The sequence below is a fragment of the Carya illinoinensis genome, chromosome 12 (genome assembly GCF_018687715.1).
Source record: "Carya illinoinensis cultivar Pawnee chromosome 12, C.illinoinensisPawnee_v1, whole genome shotgun sequence".
Taxonomy (NCBI): Eukaryota; Viridiplantae; Streptophyta; class Magnoliopsida; order Fagales; family Juglandaceae; genus Carya; species Carya illinoinensis.
The window spans coordinates 25928840-25946293 of NC_056763.1; the positions used below are offsets into that span (position 1 = coordinate 25928840).

The following is a 17454-nucleotide window of genomic DNA, read 5'->3' on the forward strand; positions in this document are numbered from 1 at the left end:
TTGACTATGTCTTTGCAGTAAGGTCCAAGCTAGGCAATTGAGGAGTTTGCTACCTGGTTAATTTCAAGGAAATGATCATATACTTTCAAGGAACAAAATAGAATCGGACTGATCATGTTTAGGTTTTATGCATGATCAAAAACCACGCAGTTATTATTGGAAATATTTTTAATCCATGAACTTCCATAGTTTCGAAAATCCCATGTTTAATTAAAACAAAAAAATTTAATTATAAGCGATTTTGCTTATCAATATATGCACTCATATGTAAGGTTGAAGCTCCCGAAATTTCAAAACATTATTTAATTAACCTTTTATTATTTTTTTTTATAAAATAGATTATATAAAGTTATTTTCTTCAAAGAAAGATTTGTAATTTCAAGCGGCAAATTAGCTAGTAATTAAAGTACTTTCTGATTCTGTCCCCATAAATGATGGAATGGTTATCTATGTATCTTTACCTCTTCCTTCCTAGATCTGTTAATTAGACATGGAATCACATGACTCATAATATATTTATTGATTATGGTTACTGCAGATCTTAATGACCATCATTGTAAGTACATGACTTCTTAATTGTGTTTTTATTTGCTAGTTAGCTACGTTAATTTCTTCACTAACAAAAATTTCAACCAACTCATCTTACAGTCATATTACAGATACCGAACAATTTACTTGAAAATGTGTTCCAAACAATTTTTTTTTTCTTTTCTTTTTTTTAATGCATTCTTTTAATTATTATAAACATTTTAAAAAATAAAAAAATCACAATATTATTTAAAATAGTTTTTTTTTTCATTTCCCTCTTTCTCAGTTCCCCTCCCTCTCCATTTCGTTTCCCCCCTCTCTCTACATCAAAATTTCATTTCTCCCTCCCTCTCCCTCCCTTCCTCCATCTCCATCTCAGTTGGACCTCTCCCTCTTCCTCTCCATTTTATTTTTTCCTCTCTTCCTCTCCATATCGTAACCTTAAATCTGTGGGCAATTCCATTTTATTTTTTCCTCCTTCCTCCCCGCATTTCGAATTCCAGTTGCAGAGTTTGTGGGCAACTCCCTTGGGCTTTTCTAATCCTTGCTGTTCAGAAATATTTAAAACAATTATTTACATATAGCTAGTATAACAGCAATCGATTGCTGCAGTGTGTAATTTAGAGTGGCCGACATCGAAGCTGCTGATACAAATTCTTGATGATTCAGATGACCCAACAAAGCAATTGATGATCAAGGAGGAGGTTCAAAAATGGCAGCAAGAGGGTGCCCACATTATCGGGTCATTAGAGATGGATGCAAGGCTGGTAATCTCAAGTTCGCAATGAATTGTAGCTATGTCAAAGACTATGAGTTTGTTGCCATTTTCGACGCCGATTTCCAACCCAACCTTGATTTCCTCAAACTTACAGTTCCTTATTTTAAGGTAGGTAATCATGAGTTGCTAAAATTTCTAGACTTGGATGGGAATTCGAAAATGCATAAGGAATCTAATGCTTAAAAGATGTTGGTGGTAATGGCCTCCTCTGCCTCCCTCGTCTTCGTCTTCTCCTTCTCTCTCTCCATCCTCCCCACTGCTCCCGATTTCTTCGCTCTCCGTCCTTTGTCTTTGCCATGAAAACCTCGTCAAGTTTATTGAATTGGTTACTATGATGACAGAGGTGAGTTACGTTCGTGTCTACTGATTTGGTTTGTTCTTAATTACTTTGTTTGAAGGTCGATAGATTTCTATTTCTTAGATTCGATCTCCATGATTTCAGAACAAGGGGCCATGGTATTCGAGCATGCGGCAAATGGAAGCTTGCAAGAAAAGCTTCACAGCACAGAAAAGGAATCGCATGTGCTTTCGTGGAGAAGACGAAGGGAGGGATAGGCAGAGGCAGACCTGCCATGGAAAGAGGGAGAGCTTCGAGGGAGGAACGTGGGAAGAAGAAAAGCTTCGTGCAGTTGGGACTTTGTGAGAATATTGTGAGAAATCATGGTGGATTCTTTGTAACTGGTTTGTGTCTGTAATACAGACTGGTAATAGTCTATAAATTCTGTAAATCTGCTGTACGAGAAGAGTCGAAATCGAGAAGCGACTTTGTGAGAAGGAAAGTTTGTTTGAGGCATTTTACCGAATGGAAAAATTATACGAGTCATTTTTGCGGATTTCTTTGTGTACTCCAGTAATATGATTGGTTGTGTATTAAAAAAAAATTAATCCAACCAATCATATCAGTGGAGTGCACAGAGAATATATAAAAATGACTGTATGTAGTATTACTCTTTTTATTTAAAAACATTTCTTTAATAATTAAGTAAAAAAAATAAAAATAAAAATTCGAGATATTCATTCGAGACAATTAGTAGTTCTCCTGCTCTAAATATGCCATCTACAACATTTTGTTATCAGATGAAGGCAACTGGCTGTGCTTCAAAACTACCACTGCTGATCTAACCATGAAAAATCCTATCCATCGTCCTTCAATTTCCATCGGCCTCATGAATGTGTCATCAATTCTGTTATATATATATATATATATATTCCCTTTTATGTATTTTTTTATATATTTTATTAATGTGATGGGCTATATTATTTTTATATAATATGATACGGTCAATTATATTAATAAAATATATAAAAAATACATAAAAATAATTACACATAAAATTTTAATATGACATTCAATAATTGAATCATAAACAATAAATGATTTTTTGATCAATTATTGCATATTAGATAATGGTGAAATTATGATGACAAAAAATGGTGTACGTGTAGCATTTCTTAGAGGAGGAATGCTACATACAGTTGTGGAATTGCAAACGCCACGCAATCGCTTTGAAAAAGAGTGAAGTCCATGATTAAAAAGTTTGTTTTTTTTCATGTGGGTTCTATATTAATTCATTTTTTTAAAGCGACTGCATGCCGTTTGCATAACCACGACTGCAAATATCATTTCTCTTCTCTGAATATAGATCTTCCATTTTGCTTTTGTTTTGCTTTCAAGGAAAATCAGAATCTTTTAAAAATGTAAAACATGAAAAATTTATTATTTTAAGAGTAATTCCACCTATAATTGTAAAATACGTAAATGTTACCTAATCGTTTTAAAAAAGAGTAAGATTTATTATTAAAAAATTAATTTTTATATGAATTTTATATTTTATTCATTTTTTTAAAATAATTACGTGACGATTACACAATTCATAATTACAAATATATTTTATATTATTTTAATATCTAACATTTTCTTCGACCTAAATTTTTAATTCAAGGATTGCTTCACCATTTTTTCTTTCCGGTTCTCAGTCTATCCAACACTGCATTATTCACCTTTTGTTTATTATTTTAAATTTAAATAGTATTTTCGGAAAATAGCATTGAAGTGCTTTTTTGAAATGAATTATTAATTTCTATTTTTCTTATGTTAAAATACAAAATATATATATTTTCAAGGACGCTTAATTCTACATCCATGACTACTTAATTACTGAGAAATAGTTACCTGTTAATTCTTCTTTCCAACGTCCAAAGGATAAGGGAAGTTTGAAAGTCTGTTATATTCCTCTCACACATCAAGCAAAGTTTCTTTCTTTCGGTACTTGCAGATCGAAGGCTTTCTAGGGTTCGGGCATGAGGGACTCGAATACGGACCTATTTGATCCCTGTTCGACCATGGAGTCGGACTTCCCTCCGGGTGGGCTTGCCACTGGGTCTGGGTCAGACTCGGACTTCGCGTTCGCCTTCAACGACAAGAATTTCTCCGATCGGGTCCTGAGGATTGAGATAATCCCTGATTTTCCCGAGATAAAATCGGACGGCGAGGGTTGCATCAGCGTCGCTGATTGGGCCCGCAATAGGAAGAGACGGAGGGAGGAGATTAAGAATGAGACTAGTAAGAGAATCTTTCTTCAATGTCTTTCCTTTTCGTGTTATTGGTTGTAAATTGATCGTTCGTGCAATTGGGGTCTATTTGGCTACCTAGAAATAAAGGATTTAGAAGGAAACTTTTGTTATTTTCCTTTTTCTGTTGTTTTGGGTTCGAATCATTGATGGAAATAGGTACTCATAATACACCCACCTCTTGGTACCTGACATGAAATTTGGGGGTTTTGTGTGGGTTTCTGTTAGGCTTTTAGATGAATTTTCAATTTTTGTTTGAGGTCTTTAGGGGTGATAGAAGAAAGATTAAGTTTTGATATTTTGATGGTGATAGTTCCACAAGAGACTTCTATTTTATTGTGGCTGGATCACTTTACTGCCCCGACAATAGTGGCAACTGCATAATATACCTTGTAAGGAAGTTATTCAACCCTTCCTGCAGTTTTCAATTCCAAAAAGCCAATTATGCTCGATTCATTTTGTACCCTTCTCATTGGGTGAAACTCATTTTGGAGTCTGGAAAATAGTGGTAGAGGTAATTTTGGTCTAGTTCTCTTGGCCTGTGTCCGTATCAAGCTTTGATCCTTTCTTTTGAGTGAATCCATTGTGCAAATGATATATCTGCTGTAAACCATGATCGTGTGCTAGAAATCATGTCTAATGGGATTCTAACTTTAATATGGATGAATTAGGTCACATATAGTAGTCCCATATACTTGGGCTACACCTATTTTTGAGTATCAACAAAATTTGTTTACCTATTAAAAAAAATATTTCTTTTTTGATAAAATAATAGGCTTAGCCCAAGTACACAAGAAGGTATACACGAGTTAACACTTATCTAGGAAGAATAAAATGAAACTAGAAAGTCATGAATGCCAAGACCTTTAAAATCTACAGCTATGGCCCATAAAAAATAATGTTCTAACAAAAAGTGATCTAAGTTCCTCTATAGAGCGTTCTTTGTCTCAAACATCTAGTCATTTCGCTCCTTCCATAGGCACCACAAGATGCAAATAGGCACCATTTTCCACACAGCTATGATTTGGGAGGCTCCTCTTAAATTTGTCCAGCTGGCCAAACTCAACCACTGTGGCATGCATGACCCAAGCTAGCTCTAACTTGCAGAACACATCATCCCATAGCTCTCTAGCAACCTCGCAATGGAGTAGAAGATGATCCATACTCTCACCACTTTTCTTACCCATGCATCACCTGTCTACTATGATCAAGCCCCGTTTCCATAAGCTGTCCATTGTCAAAATCTTACCTAAGGAAGCTGACCAAACAAAACATGCGGCTTTAGGAGACGCCTTATTTTGTCAAATCTTCTTCTATGGGAATTGATTGTCTTGTGATTGTGTGAGAGACTTATAAAAAGAACGAACCGAGAACATGCCTTTACCTGTTGGTATCCACCACAACATATCAACTCCTTGAATGTTCAGTCTCATGGATTATAGAAGACGAAAAAAATCCTCAAAGCTACCAATTTCCCAATCTTGGGCAGCCCTAGTAAAGTTCACTTTCCATTGGACTTGATCCCCATATAGCACCATAACATCAGCCACTAAAGCTTCTTTTTCACAAGCAATCCTGAAAACGGAAGGGAATAAATGCTTAAGGGCGTTATCCCCACACCATAGGTCACTCCAGAATTTAATTCTAGTACCATCTCCCAACATAAGTCTAGCGTGACAAGTAAAAACCCCCCATCCTCGTCTATTATGCTTCCAAAGTCCCACTCCATAAGCCCCACTCACCTCTCTAGTGCTCCAACACCCCCCCCCCCCCCCCCCCCCCCCCCCCCCCCCCCCAAAAAAAAAAAAAAAAAAAAACAGCTACATATTTAAGGTCTATCACCGACTTCCATAGAGTTTCCGGATCCATAATGTATCTCCACAACCATTTCCTAAGTAAAGTCCTACTAAAGATCCTCATATTTATAATTCCTGACCCACCAGAAGAAATTGGAGTGCATATCTTATCCCACTTGACCAGGTGGAATTTGAATTCATCCCCCCATAGCATTCCAAAGGAAATCACGATGCAATTTTTCAATCCTAGTCACCACACTTATTGGAATGGGGAATAGAGATAGAACGCATGTTGGTAGATTGGACAGACGTATTAAAAAAATTAATTTCACATGTATTCATATATCCCTTAATACCATTTCTTTCGATATTGCTTCTTCTAATGCTTCTTGCCCTTACGTTGGCTTGTCTTTGTATCATCTTTTCAACTGCCGCACTGATAATGCAGGTTTAGATCCCTGGTGAATATCAACAGCTATACTTATTTGAAATATATTTTCTATTTTGACTGTAGTGTTGGATATCTTTGTGCAACATGAGGAGCAGATTTTAAACTGTAACGTGCTAGAAACAGTGGATAGTTTGGGCTATGGAAATCAAGATGAGGAAGCTGTGGCAATGATTGAGGAAGTGCCTTTAGGTGTTGATATTAATTTGAATCAACATGGTACGTCTTTTATTCCCTTTTATTATGATTTGCTTTATTTAAATTCTTGAAGGCCTCCTATTGTTGTTATATGGAGAATTGATTATGATTATTTTGCAAATTACAAAATCAGTGTTCTTTCTGTGGCTTTCTATTTATATAGAAATGATCTTTTCACCCTTACATAAAAGAATATGAAGCATTGCTTTATCTACTACTTTTTATCTGCTGTCACACTCATGGTTTTTTAAGTGAATCCGAGAATTTTGTTAATTTTTGTGCGTGTGTTTTATAATTTTTGAATTGTTTATTTTATGAGCTATAAATATGTCAGAAAAGTAGTTTGGACCTAGAATTAAGTAGTGACAAGGCCAAGCCATCTCATAATAGGAATAGTAAAAAAGAACTAATAATTTTATTGAAAAGGAATACTATTTGGCTGATTTGGCAGCCCTAGCTTCTAGAGATGAAACCCTTAGTTTAAGACACCTTTTCCCAAAAACATGCTGCCAGCTTTTTTTAGAAGGGTTAGAACTTAGGGGTCTTTTAGAAGTCCATGATAAAGTAAAATAAAATCCTGTTAGCAGTAGGATTTTTATTCTTCCGCCAGCCCTGTTTTTTAGCCGTGGATCCTAGAATTTAGGCCTACCTTTTTTTTAGAACTTGCTGTCAGATTTTACTAGAGATTTTTGGAACTTTTATGTATAATGCATTAGGAAACCAAGTCCTATAAGGAGTTCATTCCCTTTTTTTAGTCAGCCTTGATGTAGCTCAAGAAAAACCCACATTTTCTTATAAATTGGAGCCTAACCCCTATTATTTCATGTGAAACCTTGTATGGTGTTTAGAAAGATGGCGAATGGGATCCCACATTACTTGGGAGGGAGATTTTCAAGCCCTTTATAATGATTCCAATGGACTCAAATTGTAACATTGACTGGTCATTTTGGAGTATAGGCCCATATATGGCTTGGGCCTTTCTTGGTTGTTACAATCCTATCCTTAACGGGAAGGGGGTGTTACAGCTGCTTGCATGCTTGGCATGTAAATTTACGTATATGCATGTATATGATGGTAGTATATAATTTTATTGATAGTAATTGATAGTCATTTGGTTTTCACTCAGTTAGATCCTTTGTAGATGATGAAGCTGGACCTAGTAATGATTCATCATTGAGCATGGACTGCTCGACAGTTCTGAGAGTCAAAACATTACACATAAGCTCTCCAATTTTAGCCGCAAAGAGTCCATATTTTTATAAGGTGAGGGCTCTTTATCTGGTTATGCTGCCTTTGTTTGCCATTGTTCCTTGGATATTTTTGTTCACTTATTGATTGCATGCCTCTGTAGTTGTTTTCAAATGGCATGAGAGAGTCAGAGCAGCGACATGTAACTCTACAGATCCATGCATCTGGTAATTACCAGCCTTCATTAGCTTTTATTGTCCACTTAATTCTTATTTTGGTCTATTCTCGTATTAAATTATGAACTTTCAATCTCCTTTGTAAATGGTCAGGTTTTCTAAGTCGCATTTTTGTTGTTCCCGTTTTTGGTTTAAGTATTACCACTATAAACCATTCCCACTTCTAATCCTTTTTTGTGCACGTGTGCATCTATGCATTGGCTTTTCTGTCTTACAAGACAACTATTAATTAATTACTGTTTCTTTCTTATTATGTCACTGGAGCAGAAGAAGCAGCCCTCACGGACCTTCTTAATTTTATGTACAGTAATACATTATCAACAACTACATCTGCTGCTTTGTTGGATGTGCTGACAGCTGCCGATAAATATGAGGTTGTGTCATGTATGAGATATTGTAGCAGGTTATTGGGGAACTTGCCAATGACTCGCGAATCAGCATTGCTATATTTAGATCTTCCTTCTAGTGTTTTAATGGCTGATGCAGTCCAGCCGTTGACTGATGCAGCAAAACGGTTTCTTGCTGTGCACTATAAGGACATAACTAAGTGAGTCTGTCCTCTGTACTTTCTTCTTTCTTGCTTTGCTTAATTTATGGAGCTCCTCCTTGGTTATCATGTTCATATGGTAGAATTTTGTTTGAGCCTATTATTCTTTGGATGTGATATTTTCTTTTCCTCTCTTTACTGATTTTGTCAAGAATTAGGATAGTTGATCGATCTTGTGAACTGGTGCCTGCCTTTTTTCTAGATTACCAATATAATATTCCAATTTCAGTTATAGTGACACGAGGGCCACAGTTACTAAACCTAACTAATGTTTTGCATCATTTTCCAGGTCTCATGATGAGGTATTGAACTTGCCCCTAGCCGGTGTTGAGGCAGTATTGTCCAGTGATGATCTCCAGGTGCCTTCAGAGGATATTGTTTATGACTTTGTGCTGAAATGGGCTCGTAAAAACTACCCAAAACTTGAGGACCGAAGAGAGATCCTTGGCTCACGACTTGGTTGCCTTGTCCGTTTTCCATACATGACCTGCCGAAAGCTAAGGAAGGTTTTAACCTGCAATGACTTTGATCCTGACCTGGTATCAAAGGTTGTGCGTGAGGCTCTCTTTTTCAAGGCTGAGGCACCATACCGGCAGCGTTTTCTTGCTGCAGAGGAGGCCAGTGCCAGCTGTAGGCGATACGTGGAGCGGGCATACAAATATCGCCCTGTCAAGGTGGTCGAATTTGAACTACCTCGTCAGCAGTGTATTGTTTACCTGGACCTGAAGCGGGAGGAGTGTGCACATCTGTTTCCAGCCGGTCGGCTTTACTCACAGGCTTTTCACCTCGGTGGGCAGGGGTTTTTCTTGTCAGCCCACTGCCACATTGACCAACAAAGCTCATTACCGTGCTTTGGGCTATTCTTGGGGATGCAAGAGAAGGGACCAGTCAGTTTTGCCGTTGACTATGATTTTTCGGCAAGGTGTAAGCCATCTGAGGAGTATGCAAGCAAGTACAAAGGAAATTATACTTTCACTGGAGGGAAGGCTGTTGGATATCGCAATCTGTTTGGAATAACATGGACAGCATTCATGGCTGATGACAGCCTCTATTTCATCAATGGTATCCTTCATCTAAGGGCTGAGCTCACCATCAGGCAATAAGCCCTATTCAGGTCTCATTCTCTCTCCCCTCTCTCTCTGGGCCCGCCTAGCGACATTTTGTCTAAAGAGGCTGTGTAATAGTTGGGTAACTAATGTTTGTTCACAAATAGTAATGTGGTGAGGGCGCTTGGTTTTTTTCGAAGTATTGAACGAATATGCGCCCTTTTATACTGTTTGTAAAGTTTATAAGGTCTTGTTTGGGCTATTTTTATCGAACTAATTACTTTTGAGACTTCACCTTTGTAAGTAATGATTGTCCAAACTTTTCAAAGCTGTTAACGATGAAAATATAACAGTATTTAGTACGTTGCACGTAGCTCCAAGAAAGTTAGTTCTCTTTGCAATGACTTGTCTGGATATGTTCACTTGAGAGTTGAGAATTCCAATCATGTGCCATTGTCAGTGTGCATGTAATTTCCATTTTCACTATGTATTCTCTCTATAAATATTCTTTAACCAATTTCCAAACTTGGTATTTGTTGATTTTTGCCTTTTCTAACATAAAATGACTAGGGCAAGGCTGTGCCCTGTCCCAGCAGTTTGGGCATGACTATCCTGATTTGGGCGGGTGCTAGCATGACTTTTTTATGTTTTCTGAGAAGGAAACTTTCATCTAAGGGAAGTTTTTTGTACAAAAAATAATAAAGATTTGACCAAAATGGAGGCTATATTTTGTTATGGTTATCTTCTACAACAGTACGACTAATTGGTTTCTAACAAAATGGATTTGGATGCTGCCATGCTACATATATAGTCAGCCTTTTCTTCTTTAAAAAATGCTATCTGCACTAAAAATAAAAAATTGAAAAGGGGTCTCAAGATAATTCTATTTTGGTTTTATTATTCAGATTAACATCCTTTTATGCTGAATAGATGTTAGATTGGCATGGAAAAGAAACGAAATTGGAGATGAAATGAAAAATTCAAATATATTTCCTGAAACAAACTGGAAAAGTTTGATTGTTTTTGCCTCGACCATTTTGTGAAATTTTGTTGTTACTGCAATACTTCCGTTCTGCGTGTAAATCACGACGCGTATAACCTTATTACAACATGTTGAGTTTCTAGTTAGTGTTATGGATGGAAAAAGAAAATATTACTCTGAATTTAAAGTCAAGCTGTACCTAATGGGATGGGGTGCATAACTTGACATCCTTTTATGTCACTTATATCTGCAACCTGCAGCAACATAACTGCATATATAGGGCATGCCTAAGCCTGTACCTTATTATAATTTAGTAACAGTTCCATCAAAGAAACAAATGTTCCGGCATGCCTAAGCTGGAGCGGAGGATACACCACTCACATTATTGATATAGTACAATTTGATTTATAAAATTCAAATTTTTAAATTTATATTATGATTCAAATCATATTATATATAACAACGATATAGAACATATGTCCTCTGCAATGACTCGCAAATACAATTTCTTTATTTACACTATGGACTTGTAAATAGCAAAACTAGTCAACAAACCCAATCATGGTGTGTTTTTCTGGGGCTGTTTGTCAATGTGTAACCATGTCATTATACTGTTTAAAGATCCATTCTCATATTGGGGAGAAAGAAACTGTAATTTTTGCTCACAACCAGATCTGCTGTTCCCTTTGGGAGGAACATGATCATGTGTATTCAGGAAATATTTTCAAGAGCATCTTTTTCCCCCTCCTTATAATGATCTGTTAAATCCTTAAGAAAGAGAGACACAATCACTTCAAATCACCATCTAATTAACTACTAAAGCAAACTTTAGTGCGAATAATTCATCCAATTATTAAACTCTTGATTCTGATTTGACATCAAAGAAGAGAAACAAAAGAGAAAAAAAAGAAGCACAAAAGAGGAAGAGCAAAAGAAAAAAAAGGACTATATTCGCGATACTTCTCCCGACCAAAGTACAAGTTTCATATATATTAACAGTCTTAGACAATGGTAATTTATCACTTTTTTTTTTTAAGGTGAATCTCTCCTTTATAATTGCTTCTTTATTTATCTAAGAGCACTAGTATTAGATTCATCAAATTATCTTAAAAATTTGATGAAAAGTATAAATTTTTTATAAATCCAAAACCTTCCTATCTATAATTCTATATTGGATTAGCTATTAGATTCATTAAAATAATAATATAATATTATTTTTTAATAATAATATTTTTAATTTTTTTCATGTTTTGTAATTATACTAACCATATGTATATTAATAATTTAATTTAGTATTTAAACAATTGATTCGCAACTAATTTAGAATAAAATAAAATAAAACCATTGCTTATTAAAATTAAAATAAAATATTAGTTTGAATGTAGAATAGTAGACCTTCAAATTTGAAGGAAGAGCAACCAATACTCTAACTCAAATCTTCTTAAAGACCCATTTGCTGAATCTAATGCAGACTCATTTTAAGTAAATTCATCAAAATTTAAAGATTCATTGACTTTTGATGAAGCCAATGCTAATGTTCCCAAGTCTAAATAGTTTTTTCATTTTTTTCGTGAAGAATATACATTATAATTATAAAGAAATTTCATAAAATAAATTCACAAACCGACATATATTCATATAATACATTAGGTCTATTAGAGTAATCAAGTACTATTACATCCATAAAGATATTACACAAAAATAATCTTACAAATTAATGTGATTTCGTCTGATCCTTTAGATCTATTTTATAATAAGAGTAACTTTATAATCTAACGAACCACATCAAATCACATCAGATTGCAGGATTGTTTTTATTTAATATTCCATTTGCCGTTAAGAGTATTTCCCTACTCTATAAAGGCTGAATGGTTCGAAACTAAAAATTCTGCTTAATGCTTAAACAATGAGAAAGTACGTACCAAGTGTAATGAATCATAGGGTTTGGCTTTATATTACTCGTCTCCGGCATGAGGAATTGAAATGATGTACGATACCAATATTAATTCAGCCAATGAAATGTAATTAGCATTAAGGGCATCCCAACAAATGGTAACTAATTTCATGGATAATAATATTTTTAGTCATGTCATGAAAGGCAGATTAATTGCTTCGAATAGCATCTGTATTCTGTACATTAATAAGCATATTGCTTCCTCAATGATAAACAGATTACGAATATCTATTTTTGAAAGGAAAGGGACAAAATATTACTTATGCAAGAAGTATTAACATCATATTATCCCTACTGCTTTTATTTATTTATCATTTTTTGCTTTTTATAGATACAATATTTGTGATACCTCAATTTGATAAGTGATAATTAGGGTACGTGGTATATAAGATCTCATAGAAAAATTTTATATACAGCACAATCATTTTATTTTTATCAAATTATGTAAGATGTAATACATTTATTGCCATTGGATAATCCCATTATTAGATGATCTTTATCATATAATAGTAATAAATGTCATATCTTATATAATGGAAAGAAAATGAGACGAGAGTATGATGTATAGTATTACTTGATCCCATATTGTTTGGAAGTGAGAAGTTTTTTTTTATTTATAATATTCCAATAGAGTTCCATTATTTATATCATTGATTAGTTCTTTTAGAATATACGCTATATGACTTGGGTCATTCATTGCGGCGTTATCATTGCTCCTTAATTTATTTTTATAAAAAAAATTTATGACTAAAATATTTTTGCTTCAAAATAAAATTTTAACTACCTTTACTGAAAATTTATATATATATATATATATTATACACATATATTCTGATATCTTGCTAATGTAATATATATATATATATATATATATATAGTTCTTTAAAAAATCTATGTAGTTTTTTATATATTGATATTGTCATTATTGAGCAAACCTAGCTATTTGAAATTTTAGGATAGGCTTTATCTAGCACGACTAATATCCTTCCTTCCATACATGCCTACTCCAGCTGGCTAGATCAAAATGAATAATTGCACGAAGTTTAACAATTGTTGATCCGATTATTAAAAATCAATTGACTCAATTATTTCAGCCATTAGTAGCAAACCGATATTCTTTAAAAAATTGTAAGGGCTTGGAAATTATTTTTAGGAAAACAATCTGACTAATTGAATTAATTTTGTATACTCTGTGAAATGCCATTGGATTAAACACGAGAAAATGGAAATCAAGACAAGAAACACATACATTCCCATGTGTAATAAGTAAAGAAGAGTGAATCAGGGAAACTAAAAAAAATGGAAGGGACCATACCATTGGCCAGTTCTGTCCCGATCTTTAATAGGCCAAGAATAACGTTAACAAAATGTAGCTCTGATAAATATATATATATATATATATATATATATATATATATATATATATATATATATATATATATATTATTTTTTCTCACAAATTAGGGGCAGCTAGTGTCTAGCTTTTTTTTCTAAGCGTTATTATAAAAGCCCACACTCTCTATCATATGTTCGGTTTGAGTCATAACTATTGATGCCAGGTAGAATAGCTCATCACCGCAACTTCACCAAGGTGCTAGCATGCAAATTATACCTTCTTGACTTTCATTCATAAGTTTTATTAAGACAAACCGTTTTAGAGTACCTATGACTTCAGGTAAAGGAGGGAAGAACGATTTCTTGACCTTTACCAATTAGACTAGCTACCACCTTGTTGATAAATGATCAAAATTATTACTTTGGAATAAATGAATATAAATTATATTTGTAGTTATAAAGTGCGTAAGCGTTGTTTTTTTTTTTTTAAAAAAAAAGAGTAAGTATGATATCTATATAAAAAAATTAAAATTTTAATAGTGGACTCTATTCTTTTTTAAAAGGAGTGTGCTGTGCTTGAACAATACATAACTGTATCTAGCATTCCCCATAAATAAATATATAAACTTAAAACTCTTTACTATTATTTTATAAGTTTATAGTAAATAAAAGGCTATTTTATAAAATTTAAATTTATTTGTAATATAATAACATACTGGTATTGCATTGATTAATTATGAAAGATAATTGTTTTCACTACAAATAAATCACACAAAAAATAAATTTATAAATTCACTTGGTTTAATGTGGTAAGTTAAATTGTAAAACTATTTTTAATGTGGTACATTTGATTGTAAAACCATTTTTATGGAATTTCTTATGAAATAGATTATAAGAGAGCTGCAAGAATTTCATTAACTTGGAATAAATGTCATAACAGAAATCTCTAGTTTAACATGCATAGACCAGTAGAGGAAATCTTTGGATGATCTTATCAGGACAATTAGTTGAAATAAGAACCAGTGCAAATTAATCAAGTACTCAGAATTTTAGTGAAAATTTTCTGGGTTATGTAAGTTGCACATTCTTGTATTACCAATATTTTATTCAAGTTCTATTACATACAATTATTTTTTAATACTTTTTATGAATTTTACTGATATTTAGACAAAATAATTATTTTATAATAAAAAAGTAACGCAGTCTATCACATTAATAAAATATATAAAAAATATATAAAAATAACTATATAGAAAATTTTTAATTTCATTAATATCTTTAAAAAAGGATTGATTAGATAAGGTTAAAATATTTTATTAAACAGGAAAGGGACTTGCTTGATAACATTTTTAATTAGGAATTATTAAGCTACAACTAAAGATTTATTTATTTATTTATTTTTCTTCCTTGACTGGCAAAGCTACCTGGAACGTCTACTTTTCCTTTCTAAGGGAAGGACATATCGTAGGAGCCGCTGGCACATATGTATTCAACAACCTCATTGAAACTTTTTCGAGCTACGTACTGAGAAAGTAAAAGAACAAAATGATGGACACAGCAGAATTTAAAATCCATGACAAGATAATATGATGAGTTTTTTTTTTTTTTTTTAACCTTTTCGTGGAAAGATATAATCCAAAACACAGAGTAAAATAATTCTCAGAATCGATGGAGCTTCAATAATTTAAAAAGACACAAGTTATTGCAGATATTGTAAGAGGGATGGAATGACAGATGAGAAAAAAGTGGTGATTGGACAAATGGAAATGAAACGGAAACGAGAGAATAGTGAACGGACGAGGGGTACCCATTTTCTCGTTGAGTTCATATAGGCAGCCTTTTGCATTGATAAGACTCTGATTTCAGTAAGTGATTGAGAATCTGATGAGATAAAATATACAAACTTTCTCATTGTCTATCATACTCCTATTGGCTCTTTCGTGGGTTCCCCCACCCCTCCCCTCCCCCTATCCCTCTGTCTGTTTCCTAGCGCCACCCTCCCTAATTATTTAACTTTTGAGTGTAAGCTTTCTGCGACATATTAATATTATTTGAAAAGACTATTTTCTGATGATGAATTAATGAAAATTTGAATAAAAATAAATATATAGTCCCTACTCCTAAGTATAAACAACCCCAACATGATATGTTATATTAAATCCTTGCTTAAATTAGGGAAGCTTTTGGGTTGAAATATGTCCCGCTGAAGGTCTCAGGAGTTTTGATTCTATAGAATCATTTCTTGAGTCTGCCAAGTTATCACAGAAGTAATAGATCTACAAGTTGAATGAAGTCTGAAGATGGCAGTGAGGATGTGCTAGTGAGAGAGAGATGTTGTGTGAAACGAAGGCATAAAAAGTAAAATAAAACAGAAATCAATCATGTCACATAAAAATTTAAATGACTCAGCAACTTGTAGAAAATTTTATTTTCTTAAAGAATGACAAAATACAATGTAGGGCAGAATAAACTATTTAGAATATTTGTACTATTCGTAATAAACATATATAATGTTACATGCATGACATACGTTTTAATTTTTCTCAATTATTAAGTTATTTGCTTGAGCTATCTTGTCTATTGATGTTCGCTCAAGCAACATGTAAGGCAAGTATCGAGGAACTCTTTACCTATAATTCACTCGAACTTCAAGCCGACCCAAACCTACACTCTAACTATGACCCAAGCCTCAACGAAATTTCACAAAAAATTATAATAAATTAGAGTGTCATAAAAATAAATCAGATTCTATAAACCCAACAAGAGAGAGAATTAAAATAAAAACCTCCTATTCCTAAGCTTAGGAAGTAGCAGGAGAAAGAAGCAATGATAGAAAGGCCGGAGGATAAAAAAAAAGGTCTCTCTAATTTCTCTCCCTAAAATTCTATTTCACGAAGGAAACCTTCATCATTAATAAACTGGAGACCTATCTAGCTCAGGAAATGAAAAAAAAAAAAAAGTATCTTATTGGGCAGTTTTGGCTGTTAAAGGGATATCCTATTTTACAATTTTTGTTAAAGCCTAGGCGAGTTTTTCACTAGACAATGTCCCTAAGCAATTTGCTCCAATTACCAACTGCACATAATTGTCACAAGCTTGCACTTCGCATTGTGCAAACTTTATAATTCAATATTTGATTCCCGATTGACTTGTCGTTTATGTCTGCATATATAGATGTATGGTTGGTTTTGACTTGGACAGGACAAGTGCCGAACGGAGGGGGGGTATGCTCTAGCTAGCACAAATTGCAGGACCGTCTTTGACCGGTTTCAGTGCATATAAATGTGACTTTAAAGAATTGCTTATATTAAAAGAAAGGTGACAATATAAATTATTATGTGACTAAGAACTTAACACGTGTTCTGATCATATTAATATATATTATCTTAATCACAAAAGATTTTCTTCTCTAAATTAAGAAAACAAAGACCATGAATTGTTCCAAGTTGCTGGACAATCTTGGAAACATATAAAATCGCAAGGCCACAAAAAGGCTACTGGCTAGACGTTGTCAAAGAAGGTCTGTACCTATCCACCATGTTAAATCGTTTTCTGTACCTTCCACCGTATACGTAGCGTTTCTCACCACAAACAGAAACCCTAGGAATAGGTTTTCACAGGGATCTCTAGGGTTTCATTCAGCAATTTTTCAATGTTGGTTGTTAAATATTATTAGTTTAGCATGAGTTTCGTTTCCAAACACCAACTTTCTTTGTTAGTCAACAAACAGCATCTGATGTTGAAGCTAAGCTATATATATTAGGATGCAAAGGTGTTTTTTGCATGAAAACTTTTCTGTATAAAATAAATTTATATGCTTGAAAAAGCACTTTCAATCCTACTATAC

The 17454-nt window shown here is 33.8% G+C and overlaps 2 protein-coding genes across 4 annotated transcripts; both read left to right on the forward strand.

Annotated features, from left to right (window-relative positions):
• Positions 1–832: 832 nt before the first annotated feature.
• On the forward strand, positions 833–2099 carry LOC122290182. Of its 2 annotated transcripts, none has more exons than XR_006236320.1 (2): positions 833–1649; positions 1749–2099. XR_006236320.1 is itself a non-coding variant. In XM_043097757.1 (2 exons), the coding sequence occupies exons 1-2, from the start codon at positions 1241–1243 to the stop codon at positions 1947–1949; spliced, it is 375 nt and encodes a 124-aa protein (XP_042953691.1). In that variant the 5' UTR covers positions 833–1240; the 3' UTR covers positions 1950–2099. The 2 variants fall into 2 exon arrangements, 1 of the variants encoding a protein (XP_042953691.1); XM_043097757.1 differs by having other exon boundaries at positions 833–1414.
• A 1353-nt stretch (positions 2100–3452) lies between these two features.
• Positions 3453–9709, forward strand: LOC122290056 (BTB/POZ domain-containing protein POB1-like). Of its 2 annotated transcripts, none has more exons than XM_043097573.1 (6): positions 3453–3869; positions 6188–6340; positions 7446–7582; positions 7671–7734; positions 8011–8290; positions 8580–9709. In XM_043097573.1, exons 1-6 carry the CDS (start codon positions 3608–3610, stop codon positions 9391–9393), a joined length of 1710 nt encoding a protein of 569 aa, XP_042953507.1. In that variant the 5' UTR covers positions 3453–3607; the 3' UTR covers positions 9394–9709. The 2 variants fall into 2 exon arrangements, with proteins under 2 accessions (XP_042953507.1, XP_042953509.1); XM_043097575.1 differs by having other exon boundaries at positions 3454–3869; positions 7461–7582.
• Positions 9710–17454: the final 7745 nt, after the last annotated feature.